Genomic DNA, 21,709 nt, shown 5'->3' on the forward strand with positions numbered 1-21,709 from the left:
CTCAGAAACCTCAGTTACAGCTGAAGGAAAAAAGTTCCAAAGCATGACGTTTCCCTCCCCATTGGGTTCTTTTTCTTCTATTCATTTGTCTAGCTGTGAGGTTGGTTATTTCCTATCTCCATTGCATGGATATATTTCACATTCATCTGGGAAGCCTCCATACAAAGTGTTTGGGACTTCAGCTTCAGCTTGTTGGTGAATAAAACTCATGCCAAGGTCAGCTGGTAGAAGAGTGAAAACATCTTCTCCACCAAGAGAAGCTTTCAGTGCAGCTCTTGGTGTGGCCCAGTTCTGATAAAGTACTATAGCTACCACCGAGCTAATCGCTACATCGCTGGCAGCCATGGTACATACTAACTTACTGTACAGTTGAACTCCTCTCATAACTACGGCCAACTTATGCTGAAACAAAAACATCTTGTATTTGATGAAAAGCTTTCAGTGCTGTTCTTTGCTTTTATTTAATTAAGAAATGTGCTCCAGTTCTGGTAAAACTGCCTCTTTACTATAGTTACATCTAAGCCAAATGCTACACCAATGGCAGCCATTGCTATGCTCTCACAGTATAACTAAACCCCACCCATAGCTACTGCCTTGTTCTCCTCAAATAATGCTGATTCTAAAGACCTGGCACAAAAGTTTCAATCTGGAGCTTTGCAAGATAGATTTACCTAATGAGAGGCATGGCATATGACCAATCCATCTGTTCTGCAAAGGTTAAAATCCTGCAAAATCACATAATCTTCCTTAAGACATGCAAAAATGTGTCATGGTCTGATAATACCAAAGTTGAAATTTTGGCTGTCATTTGAAAAGATATGTTTGACACATAAACACTTCACATCACTAAAAAAAACACCATACCGATGGTGGAGCAAGGGACTGTTTCTGCTCAGCTGTAACTGTGGTTTTAATGATGGAGGGAGTTCTGAACAGTTTCAAATACCAGCCAATTACGGAGAAAAATTCAGCTAACTTTGAAGACAACTGGAGACGAAGAAAAACTTTCCCTTTCAAGGTGACAGTGACCGAAAAAGTACATCCAAATCTATGAAGGAATGACTCACCAGAAGAAGATAAAAGTTTTGGACTGATTAACCACAGCCCAGATCTAAATCCTGCTGAAAATCTGTGGAATGTCCTGAAGAGAGCTGGGCACACGACATGCCCTCATAATCTGACAGATATTGAGAACTTTTGCAAGAAAGATTTGGCAAATTTCACCAAGTTGAGAAAGGCAACACTGACGGACTGCTACCAAAAAAGACTCAAAAGGTGCTTCAGCAAGGTATTAGTCTGGATATATGCATATTTATGCAACCAGAGTTTTCTCATTTTTCATTGTCAGAGTTTTTGGTTGTTTTTGAATGGACTGGTCACAGGTCACATAAAAGGACGTGATTTGATTAGGCCTTTTTATAACGTCAGAAAAACTAATAATTTCACAAGGGAGTATGCACTTCTATGCCCACTGTAGATGACACTGTGAAGAAATACACAGGATGGCCTTTAAGTCTTTGTATACTAAATGAAAATAAAATTCTAAAGACAACCAAACAGAGCTATTTTGTGGGACTATCTGATCACATAATACGGGTAAACGTCAAAAATGCAGAGTGCATCTTTGGTGCATGACTATATGCACTTCTTGTTGCAGAAACAAAAGTTAGAAGAAAAGAAAAAAAACATCAATAAATTCCATTATCATTAGTTTCTAAGTCTAAAAATTGCAGGTTTTCACCAAAAAGCATAATAAAAAATACATTATACAAATGTAAGAGTTGCAGGATTTTGCAAAAAAGCAACATAGATGAATTTTATGTTTTGCATGTTCTCCACCTTGTGGTCAGGCCACAGTACTGCAACAATGAAGGTTCAAAATGCCTTCCAGATACCTGCAGTGGACACCATGCATGAATAGGCTATGATGACTTTATTTCATCAGGTTTTATCCAGTTTAATGAGACAGGTCAGGTGGATTGAGCACAAAAGGGGTTCCTTCAATCAAAATAATAAGGTAGCATGTAACCTCTATAATACTTATACTATGATATAAGGAGAGTTATGCTGGTAACAGAGACGATCTATAGGTGCAGTCTATTAACCTAACCTAGGACCTTCAGTGGACTTCTTATGGCGAGGTGTTGATGGGGGAGGGGGCCCCACAATCATATCTATCCTGGCAAGGCACACAGAGACGATATGAGTGCAATGCAACATGAAGCAACGTGGGAAGAACATCAGCTATGGAGAACAAGTTTCAATATATTCCACACACACAAGACATACGGAGTGTCTGACTTGTTTCATGGATGAAAAGTGCATTATTTCACCGTTGGAATATATTTATTCTACATGTTAGACCTTGAGGGGATTAAAATGTGGGGAGCTAATTAGTGTGGGGTTAAACTGATTTATCCACAAGGTTAGTTAAACATCAAGATTAAATCAAATGTTAAAGGTAGAAGATCTAAAGCTGAAATCTGGATACAACACATGTGGCTGGACAAATGAAACAGGCAAATCAGTGACTAGAGTCACAACATGTGTGTATCCAGCAACAACATATTTACAGTATTTCTCTTAAAATGCTTCTGTGTATACAAAACACCCATCATAATAAAGGCTCACAATAAAAGTGACATTTTAAAGGTTTACAGCTCAGGTGAGTGTGGATCAGCAGTAAAATATACAGTACTGATGTGCACTTGCCTGGCCTGCAGGTTTTTAATGCGAGACAGCATGTCCAGGTGACCTGCAGAGTATTGCTCTATCACATCCATGACATCGTACGGCCGCAGGCTCTCTTTGAACCTCCTCTTTGACACCAGAAACCTCATGATGCTGAGAAAGGAGAAGTTATTTTTACATATGATACAAAAGCAGCATGATACAAAGACAGCCCTGTGTTTGCATAATAATTAATAATAATTAGGAAGAGGAAGTAGACTGCCTGTCCAAAAAACAAAAGTCACACCCTCTAATATTTCATCAGACCGCCTTTAGCTTTGATTATGGCACACATTCGCTGGGGCATTGTTTCGCTTGGCTTCTGCAATGTCACAACATTTGTTTCCATCCTGAGTTGCATTAACCTTGCAAAGCACATGGATTTACCCATTTCCGGATTTCTCACTGGCAAATCCATCTTGCAAAGCTCCCGTCTGAACCATTTGGGCCCAGTTAGAAAGTTACAGGACCAATCAGCGTCGAGGGGCAGTACATTCAGGCACGGCAGAGTCGTGACGTAAGCAAGCAGCAATTATGGCAGAAGAGATTAGCATGGATGCTGCTAAAGCGTATGTTTTATCAGAACTTGATGACATTTCTTCATTAAAAGAAGAACAAAAAACACCTTTGGGTTGTTTTCTTTTCAAAAACAACAAAAGTCGTGTACTGACATGTCTACAGTCGCCATGTTTTGCGTTATGTAGTTCTTTATGGAGTTTAGCTAAGTCAGTAGGGGCGAAGGTGCAGCTTGTTAGCAGCTACGTCACGTGTTTTGTTGCTCTGATTGGCCTGTAAGGATGGGACAGACAGAGCGTTCACCCAATCACCCTCAGAGTTTTTTTCAAATCCTCTGCCCTTTCCCAAACACTGTCTATGGAAGGTTTTCTAGAAGGATGTGTGAAACAAATCCATTCAGCAAGTCAGGTTAGAGTTGCATAAAGTTTTTTTGCCAAAATCTTGTAATGATGATGGGACAGACGGACCGATATGCAAAGTCTTCTCCAGCACATCCAAAAGATTGTCAATGGGGTTAAGGTCTAACCTTGCAAGCAGATGGATATGCTCATTCCATGTATCTCACTGGTGAATTCATCTTGCAGAGCTCCTGTCTGAACCGTTTGGGCCTGGTTAGAAAGTGGCAGGACCAATCAGCGACGAGGGGCAGAACTTTCAGGCAGGGCGGAGTCGTGATGTATGCAAGCAGCAACAAGAGGCTGGTGCAATTATGGCGGAAGATATTAGTGTGGATGCTGCTAAAGCGCCAGTTTTATCTGAACTTGACAACATTTCTTAGTTAAAAGAAGCACAAAGAACAGCAGTGAGTTTTTTTCTTGACAAAAGTCATGTACTGACATGTTTACAGTCGCCATGGCTCGTGTTATTCCTCTGTAGCTGCGCACGTGCACCTAGGTTGCGGCTACGTCACGTGTTTTGCTGCTGTGATTGCCTGTAAAGATGTGACAGAATGTTCATCCAATCACACTCTGAGTTTTTTCAAATCCTCTGCCCTTTCCCAAACGCTGTCAATGAGAGGTTTTCCAGATGGATGTGTGAAACAAATCCATCTGGTGTGTCAGGTTGGTTAAGGTCTGGACCTTGTGGTGGCCAATCCATGTGTGAAAATGATGTCTCATGCTCTCTGAACTACTCTTTGAGAAATAAACATTTTGTAGTATACAAGACAACTTTATTAGAAAGACCATGCACTACGGTAATTGGGAAAACGTTTACTTAACCAGAGAAATGAACTATAAATGCTTATTTCCTCCCCATGGGTAAAATAAGCATTGGAATACATGTATTAATATATTTCCTTACCAAATCGCCCTTATTGTGACCTTCAGGCCTGGCGGTAATTCTTGAGGGAGAAACTCACAGTGGCAGCTCTTATCATCACCGATTTCCTCTCCTGGGAGGCTCGCCTCTACAGAACAAAGACAAGGACAATCTTAGAGAATATTTCATTTGCATGACACGACCAGGGTCTGCAGCAGAAGCATAGCAGGGCTCTTGCTTTTAGCTTTAAAAGGTGCAAAATTCAATTACCAAGTTGGTTTCAAGCCAGTTAGCCAGTTTGTGAGCGTATAGTGAGCGGGCTTTGTGGAAAAACATAAGAAAAAAGGACTTGGTGCAGAATTGAAGGATAGAGTTGATGGGATAAACCTTTTATGAGAAGTACTCTCTTCCCACCACCAATTACACTCAAGATCAGTACGGGAACTGATATTTTCTGCTTAGCCAGTAGACTATTCTGTGGGTTTTCAGCTTATTAACAGGCCTGTGTGTTAAGGTCATAAACTGCTCATCAGAGTCCGGTAGGGAAAGTGAGGTCTCTTCATGCAACCTAAAGCAGATCTTTGGTGCACTCTTCTCCAGGTTGTTTGGATTTTCTTGGCACCACTTGACTTGAACCCCTTATTGACTTATCCTACCCCTACTTAATCATTTGTGAGGCATTCTTAAAAATCCTTTTTATTACATGCTCAGCTAAAGTCATGCTTCAGTCTTCAGTCACCGTAAAAGGGAGAATCCAAAATAAAAAGGGTTCATGTCAAGTGAACAAATCTCAGCAGATTTCAGCATGCAGTAGTCTCAGACCAGTAACTTGTTTTTTGATATTTTCCCCCAAAGAAGCCAACCAACAAAATATCCCAATGTCTTACTTATTAAACCTTCAATTGCTGCAAAAAGAGAGAGAGGAGAGAAATGGAAAAAGATTTGTTATGGATCCTAGCAGGGTGACCATGGCAGATAAATCAATTCCAAACATGGGAACTTGTGGATTTCACTAAATGTTGACATGTTTGAAAGGCCTGCTATCTCTTCTCTTACATCTACCATTAAAAAGACTGCATATATCTAAACTTTAATAAACTTGTGTGGTGATATATAATCTAGAAAATACTGTGCAAGTCTGAATTGAAGACATGTCGTGATGACTTGTCTAACCTGGAGAACTCTTCAGTCCAAAGTCTTCATCCTGCATTTCAATCAGCACTTTAACATGCCATGAAGCGGAAGAAGAAAAACAGCTAATGAGTTCAAGTAGTTGAACGAAAATGCAAAGAAATGGTGATAGTAGTTGATAGTGATACAGTGGCCTGGATGACATATGGATGCAGTTTGGCTGTCTAGCAGTAAATGAAGGCTGGACACTAAAACCAAGGGTCGCCCTGTGAAGACAGTTTGACTCTAGTGTGTCATAAAAATATGTCTTCTTTATATAATAAGCGACTGCATAAAGCTAGATTTATAAACCCTGATGTCAGTAGGCACCAATATAAAAGCAGCATAATGGAGGAGATTGTAATAGCTTGCAATAGACTGATTTAAAGCTGCTTGATGAGAATATGCAAAGAAAAACAACAAAAATACACCATACTTTGACAGACAATTAAAGAAATCAAAACATCTACTCAAAGCTGGAATTTAAATTGTTTCAGTTTCCTTTAAAAACACTGAACCCTTTTTGTCTAATGAGTTAAACATCTATAAGATGAATTCTTGTCAAAGATCCAATTATATGTATAATTTCTAAATATAAGGATTAGGCTATTTTAGTGTAAATAAAGGGGACCTTATGCTGTCAGAAGGTGAAAATGTTAGTAACACTTTACAATAAGATACACAAATATTAGCACAGTTACAATGCAACAATACTTAAATTACTGCTTGTTAACTAGGGAAATAATGATAACTAACAGCAAGTTACCCATCACCAAATCTTAGCATAGTCAATTTGTAACAAAAGCCTAACTTATTACAAAACTAGTCAGGCTATGAATGAGTATCTGCTAAATAAAACTGCTAAATAACCAAGGAAATGATGTGTAGCTTCCTATGGTGGTTAGTAACCGGCTTCCAGACGTCTGAGGCCACCATCGTACATATTACAACCAGACGCCAGTGAAAATAATGGGAAAAAAACATTTTTAAGCTGAGATAACAGCCATACAACAGCTTAAAATGCTATACACTGACTATTCCAATAATTGATTCCAAAGTTGTGCCACAGACCAAGCATTTGGCTCAAAGCAACACTGTACCTTTGCACTAGTTTGACTTGTCTTGTTCATAGACATAATTTATGTAGACGCCTCATTGGCTGTGTTTGCCCGCTGCCGCGATACGTCAACATGTCCACCATATTGCCAGAGGCAAGACCGCCTCACAAGCATATACAAGTATACAAGGGAACTTGAGATTTTCTGAATAAAAAGCACTTGTGTTCACATAAAACGGATTCTGATGAATTGTCTATGTACTCAATGGTCTATATTCATGTATCTAGTGACAATGGCATCCACTGCGACCAGAAAATGAACGAGGACTGACAGTGAGCAGTGAATATATAGAATTATATTGATACACACATATTGATGATTATAATATATGCTTTTACTGTTTTCTTCTTAGTGTCAAATTAATGCATTAGTTCTTTTTTATAATTTGATAAATTGACGGCAGCCTTTGTGAAAAGCCTGTCAGTGTGCATACTAGGCCTGTAGTCGACCAAAGAAAAACTTCGACCTTGGTTGGACAAAAGCTTTTCAACCAAACAATCAACCATTCGAATGGAAGCTGTCAGCCCTAGTGCATACGTGTCTGTCACATGATTCAGCGAGTGATAAGCTATGTTTATGAGTGCTGCTGACAGTGAAAAGTGAAAAAAGTCAATTTAGTTAATCAGGATAATGCTACGACAGTATAATATACTGTATGTCTGTAAATTAAAGCCAAATAAAGGTGAAAACTTCTCTTAAACAAGTGGCTGTCTGTCTAACTATCTAGCTAGCTACGAGCCAATAGGCTACAGCTCACAATATAGTCATAATTTTAAATCAGAAAGAATAACTGATTTTATTGCTAAAATATGAGAAAGTAGACTATGTTGCTCTGCTTTACTCATAAAATCACCTTCATTTGTTGTCTGAGTGTTTTTTATTATCAGTACACGTGAATATAGATCATTGAGTGTAAACTGTTCATTCAAATCAATGTAATGTGTTCGTTTGTTCTTTTTATTCCAAAAATTCACATACTCCTCGTCTACTTGTATTGCCGTATGTTGCGGACTTGCATCTCGCAGTGTGGCAGCGACATTGATGAACAGCCAGCCAGTCAATGAGGCGTCTGCGTATGTCTATGGTCAGAATCAGGTCAGCTAAAACTAACTAGTAATAATCCAGTTAACTGCATCAGCAAGTTGCTTAGCTAATTGTTGGCTGTAGGTTCCAGTAGGTGGACATTTCTGGTCTCCTGGCTGTAACCTCATATTCACCAAACAGATATAAGGGGACATCAACTTGTTATTTAACTCAGAGAGAGAAAGTGAACAATCACACTTCCCAGACCTGCTTCGTGTCTTAGTTACATGTTTCATTATTGGTTTAAAAGCTTTCTTTGACTCTGTGTACTTAGCAAATGAACTGAATATCAAAACAAATCTGTTTATAAAAAAAAATAAGCTAGTAGCTACTTGTAAAACAACATGGATGCAACTGGAGCTGATTTTCAAAGCTGATAAAAGTAAAAATAAAAAACAAAACAATACCACCAGTCCATCACTAATGTGGTCAGATTTTATTCCCTCACCCTCTGAGTTTTGGCGTGAGGTGCCGCCTTTAACTTTGAAAGCATGCTTTGGCGTTCTGTTCTTCTCGTTGAAGCTCCAGCTCTTGGTGACCTTGCTGGGACTCCCCTCGGCCCCGTCCTCAGCCCCTGGAGACTGAACCTTCCCTTTGACCATGGGAGCCTTGGAAGGACTCGGGAACACCTTGTCCTTTAGGCTGGCCTTCCGACTACCAAGTGACAAGAAGGGACATATAACCAAGTCAACAGGTTTGTTTCAGCATCATGAAACAGCTCAGAAATAACTGTCTGTAACTTCATGTCTTTTTCCTGCTACCTCGTTGTTCTACGTGAATATTCTAGGGATATTTTAAGAATTCAGCACTGATATGATGGTAAATCTTACCTGAGCGGCAACGCAAAATGGGCAATGTCCTACAGCAGAAGGAGCCATGTCCACATACCAACATAGTGGAGCATTCAGTGGGTCAGGCAAGCAGCAGGAAGCTACAAGCAAGCATGCACGGGAAGCAAAGTGACACTGCAAGTCTCAAAAGGAGGAGCCGTGGTCTCGCTCTATGCAAAAAGTGAACACAAATCATGCAAAATAATTCACCATCATACTGTTTGCTCCGCCTGATACACCAGAACCGGTCAAAGGAAACGCATTGTTAGGTACTCAGCAATATGCACCTCGCCTGCTGAACAGAAGTTTATAAGGGCTGAATGGGCAAAAAAGGCAGCAAGCAAATTAACCGCATAAAGACATTACGACACAGAAACCATAAATCAAGTCTGACAGGGCGGAAAAACAGAGAAATATTTGCATTTTATCAGAGAAACAGGTGAAAGCTTGGAGCAGATAAGCTGTTGAGTTGAGACTGTCTATGTAGACATTATTGACAGCGCTGTGTGGACAGATTTAGTGAAATATTGTCTTTTAAGAAGCCCCTTTCTATAACTTTGCTACCTGCACTTGTGTTAAAGAGGGAGCAGAGACAGGAAAGTAAGGAGACACACAGACTTGCAGTGCATGTTGTTAGTTTCTGTGCAGCAACTATACCTAATAGTTCTCGGACAGCACCCGCAAAGTCTGTCTTTGTGTGCATTTTCATTACTGGAGTGGTTGGCAGGAGAGGAGACACAAAAAGATAAAATAGCAGTGGGTACAGTCACAGAAACAGCAGTGTGGGCCAAACTGTGAGCCAGTAACACTTTATGGTAACCAAATTTGATGCCACTATCAGCCTAATTGCATTTTCTTATTAACCAGTTAACTTTAAAGTCTGCATTTTACATCAAAATCAACCAAAATGTGTGGTAAAGGACTAAGTCACAATAAAGCGTTACAACATTATCAAAAATTTCACTTGTTTTTTGAGTCCAAAACAGTGTGATAAATAAAGCAAGCCTTTAAAGTGTTCAGAGTCACTTCTTCACAGGGTGGTGCTGAAAGCTAGAGTATCAAAGAACAGCTTATGGGTGAATATTTAATAAAGCTGTGAGTCGGAGTGAGGCCAAAGTGAGCTGATCTTTGAGCACCACGTGAGCAAATGCAGCAAGACCGTTCTTGAAGGAGGCACTTAACACGCATCCACATCCGTATCATACTTACAAGACATACAACAACCACGCGCTCAGCCACACACAGACATAATGTGCACACACTCCCTCAAGAAGAGTGGCTCAGCAGCAGCTAAGAGCAGAATTGAAGAGAAGCCAAAGGGAGGTGACGATGGATAAAAGACATTCAGATCACAGACCTGGGTGAGGTTTCTGTCTGAGACTCCTTCCTGTGAGGGCAAAAGAAACCATCAGTATAACTACCCTGTGTATTACACTGTTTATATGTCATAATTAACATTAATCCTTTCTGTTAGAGCTGAATTTGTTAAGCGTCAAATATAACTTGCAGCATGGAGTAAGGAGCAATGTCTATACTTGGATGATTTTATTCTGTCTGTTCTTTGAGAACAACTTTGGCTTCATGTTTTATGTATTAAAGATGCTATGCTAATAAAGCTGAGCGGAGATGAGATGTGTCTACTGATTTACTAATGAAAACTACTGGTGATTAAAGCTGTGCTGCAAAATCTTGCATTACACTGTGGTCCAAGTTTTTATGCATGAACTGTTTTTGTTCCATTTTTTTCTAGACAGTCTATATAACTGGCAGTCAACAGGATTTGTCAGAATCATATTGTAATCTGGATTTTATTCAACAAAATCAGCAATGATGATATTAGCATTTTTTGCATTATAAGTTAAAATGCAGTGTTTCAAATAAATATGCAAAACCAAGTTTTAAACAGTCAATACTTTCTAACAGATTGAAAACAGAAATCTGTTGTAATTTTGCTTTAGGAGGCCTTATTACTCACATTAAAGCTATTTCAATCAAAAACATCGTTACATATCAAGTTCCATACTAAAGACCCTGTAAGGTGAAATCCAAAGTTTTGTCTTAACACTGTAGATATGTTGGAATATGGTTGCTGTAAACACATGAAAACACTGAGATCTACATGTGACTGAATTTTTGATTTAGCCAATGGAAGTTTTTCACCTCTGTCCTGGCTGGGTTTAATGTGGGCAGGGCAAATATGTCACCAGCCCACAGTGGGGAATGACTCCACCCCTCTAACACTACAACGTAAAGTCACACTGCCTTCATTGAAAGTTAACAGTCATTTAAACGTTGTTTTTGTTCATTGTGAGGTGAATTTGCCAAATCTATTAGCCACAGTGGTCTATGGGTCATTGAAAGCATCATAACAGAAATTTGAGCCAGAAAATGGACTTTGTCTCTTCTTTGGCACACAGCCAGGCAGCTGGGCTCGGATCATAAGGCCAACGTAAGGTCAAGGGTTAGGCTAATAGTGTGAGTGCTTTCCTCAATTCGGATTGTAGCATCTTTTTAAATTTGAAAGGAGTGTATTTCCCCCAGGTGGGCGTGGCTTCAGCTCATTCAACAAACATGCGCGCATCATCCTGGAGCAGAGCTGACTGCCTCATTTTCCATGATTTTGTAGCTTATTTTTATAAACTTGGAGATAATTCATTTGACTGTAATTTCACCCGGGGTTCACAACACAGTGACCTGTCATATCACAAACCTAAATACAGATTTGTTTTCACTTTACAGGGTCTTTAACAGAGGAGCCCTACTTCGATATCACCTTAATAACTCTGTCATCCATTGAACTTGTAAATCCATCCATGTATAGTTTCTGCCTGTATTTCCTTTGAGGATGCCAGAATTGCCTCCCAGAGAGGCTGTTTTGAGGTAAATTGCCATCCAGCCTCATAGAGCTTCCTTTTAAGGATACTCCACAGGTTGTCAGTAGGGTTGAGGTCAGGGGATGATGGTGGCCACATCATGATTTTTTCTTCCTTTATGCCCATAGCAGCCAAGGCCTCAGTGGGATTTTCTGCAGCTAAAATGCTGATTTATAAATATGTATATGTACAACATCAGACCAGACAAGGTCCCATGCAATCCTGACATCTTTGGCATCCCCCTCAGAGGTGCCCAGACAGAAGGCTGGGAACCACTGGCCTCACCGGATGAAGGGAGGCAAAAGTCTTTCACTGAGCTAACCGGCTAGCTAAGCCCCTTTAACATATAAAAAATGCCTTTAACTGAAATGGGGATATACTATCAACCAAATAAGCCTCATGGGTAAGCGACACAGTAATTATGTACCATATAAGAATAAGCCTGTGCTAAAAAATGGCTATTTAATTTGTGCCACAGTAGTTAGCTCCTGTTTGAGTGCCAGTTTCCTTTCTTCTGTCCTTTGCCGTTATTTAATCCACATTTAAAAGCCAAACTGTTACCAAATTGAGAGCGGTTAGGGAGCCAAACAACCAGCTCCAGTGAGCTGAGCCAAATGATCTGGACGGATTTACCATGATGAGAAAGCTAGATGGACATCAGCTGAAGACATACGGCTAAGATCTTTGTGTGACACCGCTTGTCAAGGCTTTAAACGGGGGCGTTTTTAATTCCTGCCTGCTGCCATTTCTCTGAGTTTTTAAAACTTCTTTTTTGTTGGCTTATATATTTCACTACTTTCGGTGCACAAAAGAAGCTTAAGAATAAAGAATGTTTTTTTTTTCGCACTTTGAATGCTTATCACAGTCATAAACAGCTCAAAGATGGCCTTTCGGTAGTGTCTCTTTCTATGCAGAAATCCCTAGTTCTACACTTCTGCGTGGCATCATCTGCAAAGAACCTATAAGCAGGATCGTATTGTTATTGATGTTTGCTACTATTAGCATTAGCCAAATCAACACCTCTGTAGGAAATTAGATCTTAAAGAACAATACTATTGTTACAGACAACTTATACTGACATTTCAAGCTTTCTAAATGTTCAATGTCAAAAATGTGCACTACACTGACTGTGACATGGTAAAAGTCAAAGTAATATTTTATTATTTTATCGGCATAAGCATCCAGTGAGGAAAAAGGACGTTTTTCTCTCCAGGCGGGGCAAAGGAACTGTTAAACATCAGATATAAAAGATCAAGAAATGTAGGTTTAATAATTTCACTACACCTTCTATGTGTTACAGTACTATCACTTTAAACACTACTGTAAGGTTTACATTTTGCTTTCTGCATCACCATTTTTTTCTCTTCTACTTTATTTCTTTTTTTCTCTTCCCTCCCCCACACACCCACATCTGTTCCCCTCATACATAACTGCAGAGAAGCATAACACAAACAAACATCTTTACCTCCACTACATGCATCCAAACACAATCAATCTGATGTCTCTTACTATCTCCTTTGCTCTTTGGTTGTCCAAATATGGCTCAATTTATTATAAGTCATGATTCTTTTCAAGAGCTCTTATCACACATCTCCCGGACATTACCATGTTATTTCAACTTTGTCTTTACCCATAAACAGTTATTTGTGTGGCTGATGGTGCTGAGATTGATACCTGAACGTCTTCCCCTTCAGATTCCTCAGCAGGTCCAGCTGATTCAGAGGTGGGATGAATCTGAGAAAAAAACAGAGAGCATCTTGTCATTCTGTCGAGTCACTTTCACCCACTCACAGCTGAAAGGTTGCAGCTCGCCATCGGGCCTTTTAAAGCTGATTCCATTTAATTTGGCAGTTATCTATTCTGCTGGTCATCACCTTTTCACCTCAAATTACTGCTAAAGTCAAACAAAGCCTTCTTCAGTGACATTTCCAAATAGACAGAGACTGATCTTTTCCTTCCAGACACATCATAGAAATCTTTGTTGTGAAAGTCAGCAGCTTTTCTGCTGATTCATTCAGCTCAGCTGTGATGTGGGTGGTTAATTTTACAAAGTAGCTGCTGGCATAGTTTGTTTTTTGAAGAGCGTTTCAAAGAGGTTGTGGTGTCACAGCCAACAGCATCCTCATTCAGTGTAAAACTAACAGTGTGTGACTGTTCTACAATGAGCTCTAGTGTCTGATTCAACAATGGAGATCAGAATACAATACCAAAGGGTCCCCAAAAGGTCCAGTTTTCTATGTTAATGAACAGTTTTAAACACACACTTTGTAAATTCTGCTGCCAGTGGAACCCCAATCAAAACAATAAAAGAAGATAACAAGTACAGAATTCATGAGCTGCTCAGCTCCAGTCAGCTCTGCTCTGTTTTAATTTCACTCACATAATGAGGGGGAAAAGCTGTTGATAGTTCCCTTCCTGGTCAATGCTGCAAGCTACTTGCAAAGCGTTCTGGGCATGAAGCACACTTAAACAGCTTTTCTCCCTCATTATATGAGAATATTTCATGACACCAGAATGTTAGTTTACCATTTAGTAGAGGTGTAACGATTCATCAATATATCGATTAGTTGATTAATAATACAATCAGATTGATGGAAAGTCAAAACATGATCTGAATTGACGCTTCAAGCTACGCTTTTGGGATAAAAAACAATCAACTTGTTTTGGCTAAGGTAGCAAGAGGGTTGTCTGATGCTGCAGACTCCAGAAAATCAGAGAGGGAAACTCTGCTGCTGCGTCTTCTTTGACACGCTGATTTTATTTTTCCATCTCACGTTAGATTTATGATGAAAATATAAGCTGTCCAAACTTAACGTGGTTCAAGCAGGTCTGCTGTTCTCTTTAAACCCCCCCCCGCTCTTGTTATGAAGCTGCTCATCACAGGTAACCTGACACGCCAGACGGATTTGTTTCACACATCCATCTGGGAAAGCTTCAGTAGAAAACATTTGAGAAAAAGCAGAGGCTTTAAAAAAAAACTCAGAGTGTGATTGGATGAACATTCTGTCTGTCACATCTCTACGGGCCAATCAGAGCAACAAGAAAACAACTCACTGCTGTTCTTTGCTCTTCTTTCAATGAAGAAATGTCAAGTTCTGATAAAAATGGCGCTTTAGCAGCAGCCATGCTAAGCTCTTCCTCCATAACTGCACCAGCTCTTGCTGCTGCTTGTTTACGTCATGACTCTGCCGTGCCTGAAAGTACTGCCCCTCATCGCTGATTGGTCCTGTCACTTTCTAACCGGGCCCAAACGGTTCAGATGGGAGCTTATCAAGATAAATTCCCCAGTGAAAACAAGGAAATGGGCGTACCATCTGCTTTGCAAAGTTACATCACAGGAGCATCTTTTGAAATAAAACTTTGCTCTAAACTCTCCATTTATCAAAATCAAGGTTGCAATAAATCAACTAGGAAACTTCCTGTTGAGAGGCTACACACTGACCACCATGCAGCCTCTGCATCTTTATGAGTTAAGCAAATTTCATTCACTGAGGCCAATATCAGTCTTTTTAAGAGAAGACATAGAAAAACATTTCAAAAACACAAGTCAATGGTTTATTTTTCATTAGGGAAGAAATAATTTGCTCTAAAAGTGCACATAAGACAAGAGGCAAGATGTGCTAAGTTCAACTGAATTTACAAAATATTGTTTTAAGAAAAATCAGTGGACATGAGAGTGTTGAATATGCAGTGTGAAAAAAGAAAACTGCAGAACTTATTTTCTTTAGTTTAGGTGAGTTCAAAATCACAATTATAGAAGAGGGAACTAATGAACAGTTTGAACATCTACCCCTCAAACCAGTGAATAAAAGATTTAGGAAGATGTAGCTGTGGAAAAGCTTTACTCATTTTGACTAAGTCACAAACACATTACAGAGAACAAATTAAGCTGCAAATACACTCATTTTTCAATACTTGGCCCTTAGGAATTCGATAAAAACAGCTGCTTTTATTGAAACTGTAGACTAGGATATTCTGATGGTTCAGTCACTTACCTGTACATTGGAATGGCTACAGTCTGCTCATAAAAATCCCAGGTGCACAGCAGATCTGTACGGGAAAGGTTGGTGGCATAAAACCTCCAAGCAGCCTGAATGGAAACAAATATTTTCAGGATTATGTCAGGACTACAAAACTAGATGATATCAGTTAAATAAATAAGTGTGTATGGTTTAATTTTCTATCTTGAGAACAGACATACCTGTATGAGTCCTGCTGCAGGGTTACGTCTCTTCTCAAAATGTTTCTGCCGATGTTGCTCCTGCACTTTGAGGGCAAAACCAGAACCCAGAATTCCCTGAATGTAAAAAGAGAGACACGCGGAGTTCACAATATGATCAGTGGTGTTTACTGACCCCTACAAGCCTGGGGGTGAAACTGCAGAGAGCAGCAACATATACAAATACCAAATCTGATTTTTAAACTATCACTTCAGTACATAATATTTCAAATATGCATGTCTAAAAAGCTTTGAGGGACAGGTGAGAGAAAATGCTGATCTCTCAAAAGCCACTGAGTGCTGCTACAGCATTCGATGTTTGTTAAAGTGTGACAGACTGAACAAGTGTTAACTGCTTACTCAGAGCTCACTGCTGACTCTGACATCTTCATATCTCACAGGAGGCCAAACATTTAACAGAAACTGACAAATGCATCAGTGGATAGAACAAATAAATACATTAGCGACTATGGCAGAAATCCATCATATCAGTGACTGGAGGAATAATATCACTAGATAAGAGCTTTTTGATAAAGGGTATAAAGTTCTGACAAATCAGAGGGAGCTTTTAGCTGACATGGTCGAACAGAAAGACTCATTCAGAGTACTTTCCTTTTGTTTTACCTGAGTGACAACATAATAACTCTGAACATATTAAATAGTCTAGGCAGCTAAAAGTATATGAAATACTTTTAATACAGAGAAGCCTTGTCACTGAGGAAATTACATAAAAACAGAAGGTGTGGTGTATTTAATGAAATTCACAATGAGCGATTTCTCTTCAAGTGTTCAGGTCAAACTAAGCACACAGTGCTTTTGGACACACTTACACCTTTCCCATTATTATAAACGTGTAGCATAAAGAAAGAAATTTAACCCTAAAGATACAAATACAGTGTTGTTATACAGTGCCTTTTAAAGTTTTCAGCCCTTGGATGTTCCACCCTTTTATTGACTTCATCAAACAATCATGGTCAATAAAGTTTGGCTTAGTTAACCCCTTAAAGTCTGTTGTATTATATTTGATACATACTTTTATGATACCTCTATGTAATCAATATTATCAATAAATTACAAAAAAAAAAATTCTCAATGCAATCAGATAAATGATAAAAATGTTCTCAAGTGGATTATCAGTTACCAAAACACCCAATGTATTAAATGAGATACAAAAAACATATATGTTAAATTTTATGGAAATTTTTATTTATTTATTTATTTTTATTTCAGTAGAAAGTGAAATAAACATTTCAGTTCCAAAACATGTGAACTTTCTGGCTATAATTTGTGTATTCAGGCTTTAAAGGGTTAACAAAAAATCTCTTTAATGTAAAGTGAAACAGATTTCTACAAGTAATGACACTTAAATAAAAATATGTCACGTTAAATAATTGGCTCCATAAATATTTACCCACTTTACCCACCGTTAAACTTAAATTAGAAAGAGTATTGCTGCAAAGTCCACCAAATATAATAGACAAAGCTTGTTAGACCTCACTAACTCAACATGAACCTGAGATGCAGTGTGCTTACGTGTTGATGAGCCGGTGTACAGACACTTATGTCTCATACTTACAGCAGGAAGCGCAAAGAAGGCCACCCCAATCATGCTGAATGTGGCTGCCAACAAGCGTCCATTCCAGGTCTTTGGCACCTTATCCCCATAACCAATAGTGGTGAGAGTGATCTGGAGAAAAGATGCATCAAAGTCACTTGATATGAGTCATTTGGTGCAGGCTCTAGATATTGAGCATAGAAATAAAGGTTACGAGGTTTTTACTGCCTGTGTCTTACCAGACCCCACCAAAGAGCATCAGCATACGTCTCAAACTCATCATTGGACTCCTTCTCCACAGAATAGACCAGAAATGAAGCCAGGATGAGACACAGGAAGCCGATGTACCACGCAGTGATGAGCTCCTGCAGAGAAAAAACCAATACAATCAGCACCAGGGAATGCAAAGTAATAAAGTGTCATCCAGGATGCTGCAGGGCGTGGGGATATAACCTCCGCAAATTTGTGAAAAAATGGTTAGTCTGTAATAATATTGGACATGATTGTGTGAGACGGATGGCCTCTGCGGCAAACCAAGTATTTCATAAACATTTTTATTTCCCTCGACTCCACTCCTGCTGCACACACCCTCCCTTTCTCTCTTAAAACCTCACACACAAACACAGACAGACAGTTGTGTACTTCCCATAGCTTATTAGTGTATGCAAATAATTCTATTTGAAAGCTCATTAAAGTCAAACAGAGAAATGTCTTTTCCTCAGCATGACAGGAAGGGAGTTGGCTGGAAAGTCAAAAAGATGCACCAATGACTGGAAGTCTTACAGCTTTAACCCCATGTGAAGGTGAGTGAATGATAATTAACAGATAGTTACTCATCTGTTGTAACTATGTCAGTTTCTCTGTGTTTATTATTAAAGTGTTAATGTGTTGCACCCTGGTTGCTTTTATTTTGGCCCATTGGTCAATTAAGGACTGCAATTAGTTCACATCTACAACTGCATTTCCAAAAAAGTTGGGGCGCTGTGTAAAATGTAAACAAAAACAGAATGCAATGATTGTCAAATCTCACATTTTATTTACAATAGAGCATAAGCAACATATCAGACATTGAAACTGAGCCATTTTTCCATTTCATTAAAAATGTTAGTTAATTTGGAATTTGATAGCAGCAACTCATCTCAAAAAAGTAGGGACGGGGCTAACAAAGGCTGGAGAAGCGGTGCTAATGAAAAACAGCTGCAGGGGCATTTAGCAACCAAAGAGGTTAATTGGTGATGGATCATTGGGTATAAATGGAGCATTTTAGAGTGGCAGAGTCCCTCAGAAGTAAAGATGGGCAGGGGCTGACCAATCTGAGAAAAACTTCTAAAAAATATGGAACAATTTAAGAAAAATGTTCCATAGTGTAAACTTGACTTTGAGTATCCCACAGTCTAATTTACAACTATATAATATCATCAAAAGATTCAATGTTGGATGCTGGTGATCTTCGGGCCTTCAAATGACACTGAAATAAAAACAGTCATGATTCTGTTCAGGGAATCCCTGCATGGGCTCAGGGAGACCTTCAGAAATCAATGTCTGCCAATCACAAATTGGTTTAACCCTTTAAAACCTAGCACGTTGCTGATGACATGCTCACTTTAAATTACTATAATTACATGACTGTTTGTGTTATCAGAAAAAATCAAACAGTCTTTGAAAGCTGAGAAATTGTACTTCAAAGCCAGCATGTGGTTACCATAATTTCACCTTTTCTTACTAAAAATCTAGCATAAAGTCTCCCACTTGTTGTAATTCTTCATTTTCAACTGTTAAAACACTTTTAACATCCAGTAAAATGTAAATAATTTCCATAGATTCAACTTCTAAGTATTGTGGATAAATGGAAAAAAACACTAACTCACAGGACATTTACTGGACCTTTTATGGTTAAATAAAAAGGGTCCAGAAACTCAGGAGTTAAAGGGTTAAAGCTGTATCAAGCAAAGAAGAAGCCATAGGTAAAGACGATCCAGAACGTGGCTGGCTCCTCTGGTTCAAAGTTTATTTGAAACTGACTGAGGCAAAATGGAAAACTTTTCTGTGGTCAGGAGAATCAAAATTTGAAAGGCTCTTTGAAAACCACAGCCACCATGTCCTGTGCACTTAAGAGAAGGACCATCCAGCTTATTATTGGTGCACCGTTCAAAAGCCTGCATCTCTCACAGTATGGGGTTGAATTACTGCTACTGGCAGGCAGTTTATACATCTGGAAAGGTACCATCAATGCTGCATGGTATGTAGTGGTTTAAGAGCAATATATGCTCCCATTACGACAACCTCTCTTTCAATGCTAAACCACATCCACCACAACAGCATGGCTTCACAGTAGAAGAGTAAACATCGGGGGCATCCTAAAACTTAAAATTCAGCAAAGAGGTCCCAGGACTCAGCTAGAATCCTGCATCAGACAAGAATGAGAAAACATTCCTGTCCCAAAACTCCAGGAACTGGTCTCCTCACTTCCCAGATGTTTACAGACTGTTGTTAAAAGAAGAATAGATGCTATACAATAGTAAGCGTGGCCCTGTCTCTACTTTTTTGATATGTGTTTCTGCCATTAAATTCAAAATGGCTCAGTTTCATCATCTGATATGATTTTAATTTTCTTTTGTGAATAAAATATGGGTTTATGAGATTTAGAAATGACTGCATTCTGTTTTTATCTACATGTTACAAAGTGCCCCAGCTTTTTTGGAATTGGGATTGTGAATGTATTTTCTAACTTAGGGGAAATGGAAAAGAGTACTACAGTGAATACAACTGAAGGAGGTGAATTCAGTCATTGTTAATGAATAAATGCACAAATCGTGCATCAAGGCTGTAAACTGCACTTTTTCCCTGGGTTTTGTCTTTCAGGCACTACATATTATTTAAAGGCTTATTAAAGGTTGTATCAAAATACACAACTTTGTTGCAGCAGACACATTTTTTTGAAAAATAAGGAAGCCAACAGCAGCGTTTCAAAAGACTGTGGCATAAACACACAGTGACGTATTCATCTTATAAGGCCTTTTTAATGCTAAAGAATTATGAATGCAGTTCTAATTGGGAAATAATGATAAACACTGTTTCATTAGCCTGGGAGGTTTAGTCTCGTAAATTCAACCACAGTGCATTTTAGATAATATCAAAAACCTTATACTGCAATATTGTACTATACTCTGGCACAATAAACTGAGAAAAATAACTCTAAGTAAACTTCGACATAAAAACTGACAATAATGACTTTAAGATTACCTTGCTGTGGGCGTAGACGACAGATCCGAGCAGCTTCCAGGTGCCTCCTCGGCGGTCCATACGCAGCATGCGAAGGATCTGCAGAAACCTTAAACTCCTGATGGCCGAGGTGGCAAAAACATTGCCCTGAGATCCAGCAGCTAGCACGGACACTGAGGCAATCAGCACCATGATGTCTGCACAGAGAGGAAAACCCAATCATAGAAACTCACATGTACTGAGCAGCCAGGAAAGCATGAGATAGTATAGCCTTGATCTAATCAGGCTGGATTACCGACACTTAACTGTGAAACATGAGAAGGGTTATATGCGCTATACGAAGGGTGCCTCATTTACTTATAGAGGCAAATACATTAGAGGTCATGAATGTTCACATTTAGTCTCAAGCATGACATTAAAGAACCTCAATGAATGCTATCACACCTTTATTCAAAGACTCTAGCTTTTAAAAATGATAGAAAGGGGAAAAATTGCTTATGTATGAGAGAACAAGGTTAGAGAAATAACAGCCAGCAAGGACACATGTCCCTGTTTTCTCACCTATGACACAAAAAGGCTTTCTGGCAAATTTTAGCCTCCCTCTCCATCCTCTGTAGCGACAGCAGCAGCCGGCAGCCCATATCCTCACTATGTACTCTACTCCAAACACCACAATGGTCACAATTTCCTGCAGAATGAGCCATAAACAATGACGTTTAATCTATTAGATAAATGCACAGAGAGGACAGGTTTACAGCTAATAAACACGATACCTACCAGGATGTACAAGGCACTCTCTGAGCTGTTTTTGAACTCTTTGATGGTAGCAAAGACTGAAAGGATGAGACAGGAGAAGACCAAGAGGAAGCTGCAAGAGAAAAGAGAAAAGGTACATGAATGGTTACTGTTTTTATTCAGAGAATTTCCTTGTTAAAGGTGCATTCTTAAATATATCCAATGTCCTAAAAGGGCTTTTAGAGGGAAAGTGTGAGTGTTTACTTTTTTTTTTGTAACTGCACAAAAAGTAAAAGTCTGTCAAAATCAGTGTTGTTGCTAATCAATGACATATCCCAAACTGATAATCCATAACTAATAATAATTATTTTTTTGTGAAAAAAGTGGCATTATGTCAA

At 39.0% G+C, this 21,709-nt stretch overlaps 1 protein-coding gene across 1 annotated transcript in view; it reads right to left on the reverse strand.

Moving 5' to 3' along the window:
* Positions 1-21,709, reverse strand: part of LOC121516988 (potassium voltage-gated channel subfamily KQT member 2-like) — a 55,170-nt gene that overhangs the window by 4,398 nt on the left and 29,063 nt on the right. The window contains exons 2-14 of the mRNA XM_041798462.1: positions 21,354-21,444; positions 21,138-21,264; positions 20,598-20,773; positions 17,594-17,719; positions 17,376-17,486; positions 15,782-15,877; positions 15,576-15,670; positions 13,255-13,314; positions 10,065-10,094; positions 9,365-9,418; positions 8,326-8,531; positions 4,549-4,654; positions 2,713-2,844 (exon numbers count right to left, since the gene is read on the reverse strand). Of these exons, the coding sequence (XP_041654396.1) occupies positions 2,713-2,844; positions 4,549-4,654; positions 8,326-8,531; positions 9,365-9,418; positions 10,065-10,094; positions 13,255-13,314; positions 15,576-15,670; positions 15,782-15,877; positions 17,376-17,486; positions 17,594-17,719; positions 20,598-20,773; positions 21,138-21,264; positions 21,354-21,444 (1,410 nt within the window). The remainder of the gene's footprint in view (positions 1-2,712; positions 2,845-4,548; positions 4,655-8,325; positions 8,532-9,364; positions 9,419-10,064; positions 10,095-13,254; positions 13,315-15,575; positions 15,671-15,781; positions 15,878-17,375; positions 17,487-17,593; positions 17,720-20,597; positions 20,774-21,137; positions 21,265-21,353; positions 21,445-21,709) is intronic.

The sequence above is a fragment of the Cheilinus undulatus genome, linkage group 11, assembly GCF_018320785.1.
Source record: "Cheilinus undulatus linkage group 11, ASM1832078v1, whole genome shotgun sequence".
Classification (NCBI taxonomy): Eukaryota; Metazoa; Chordata; class Actinopteri; order Labriformes; family Labridae; genus Cheilinus; species Cheilinus undulatus.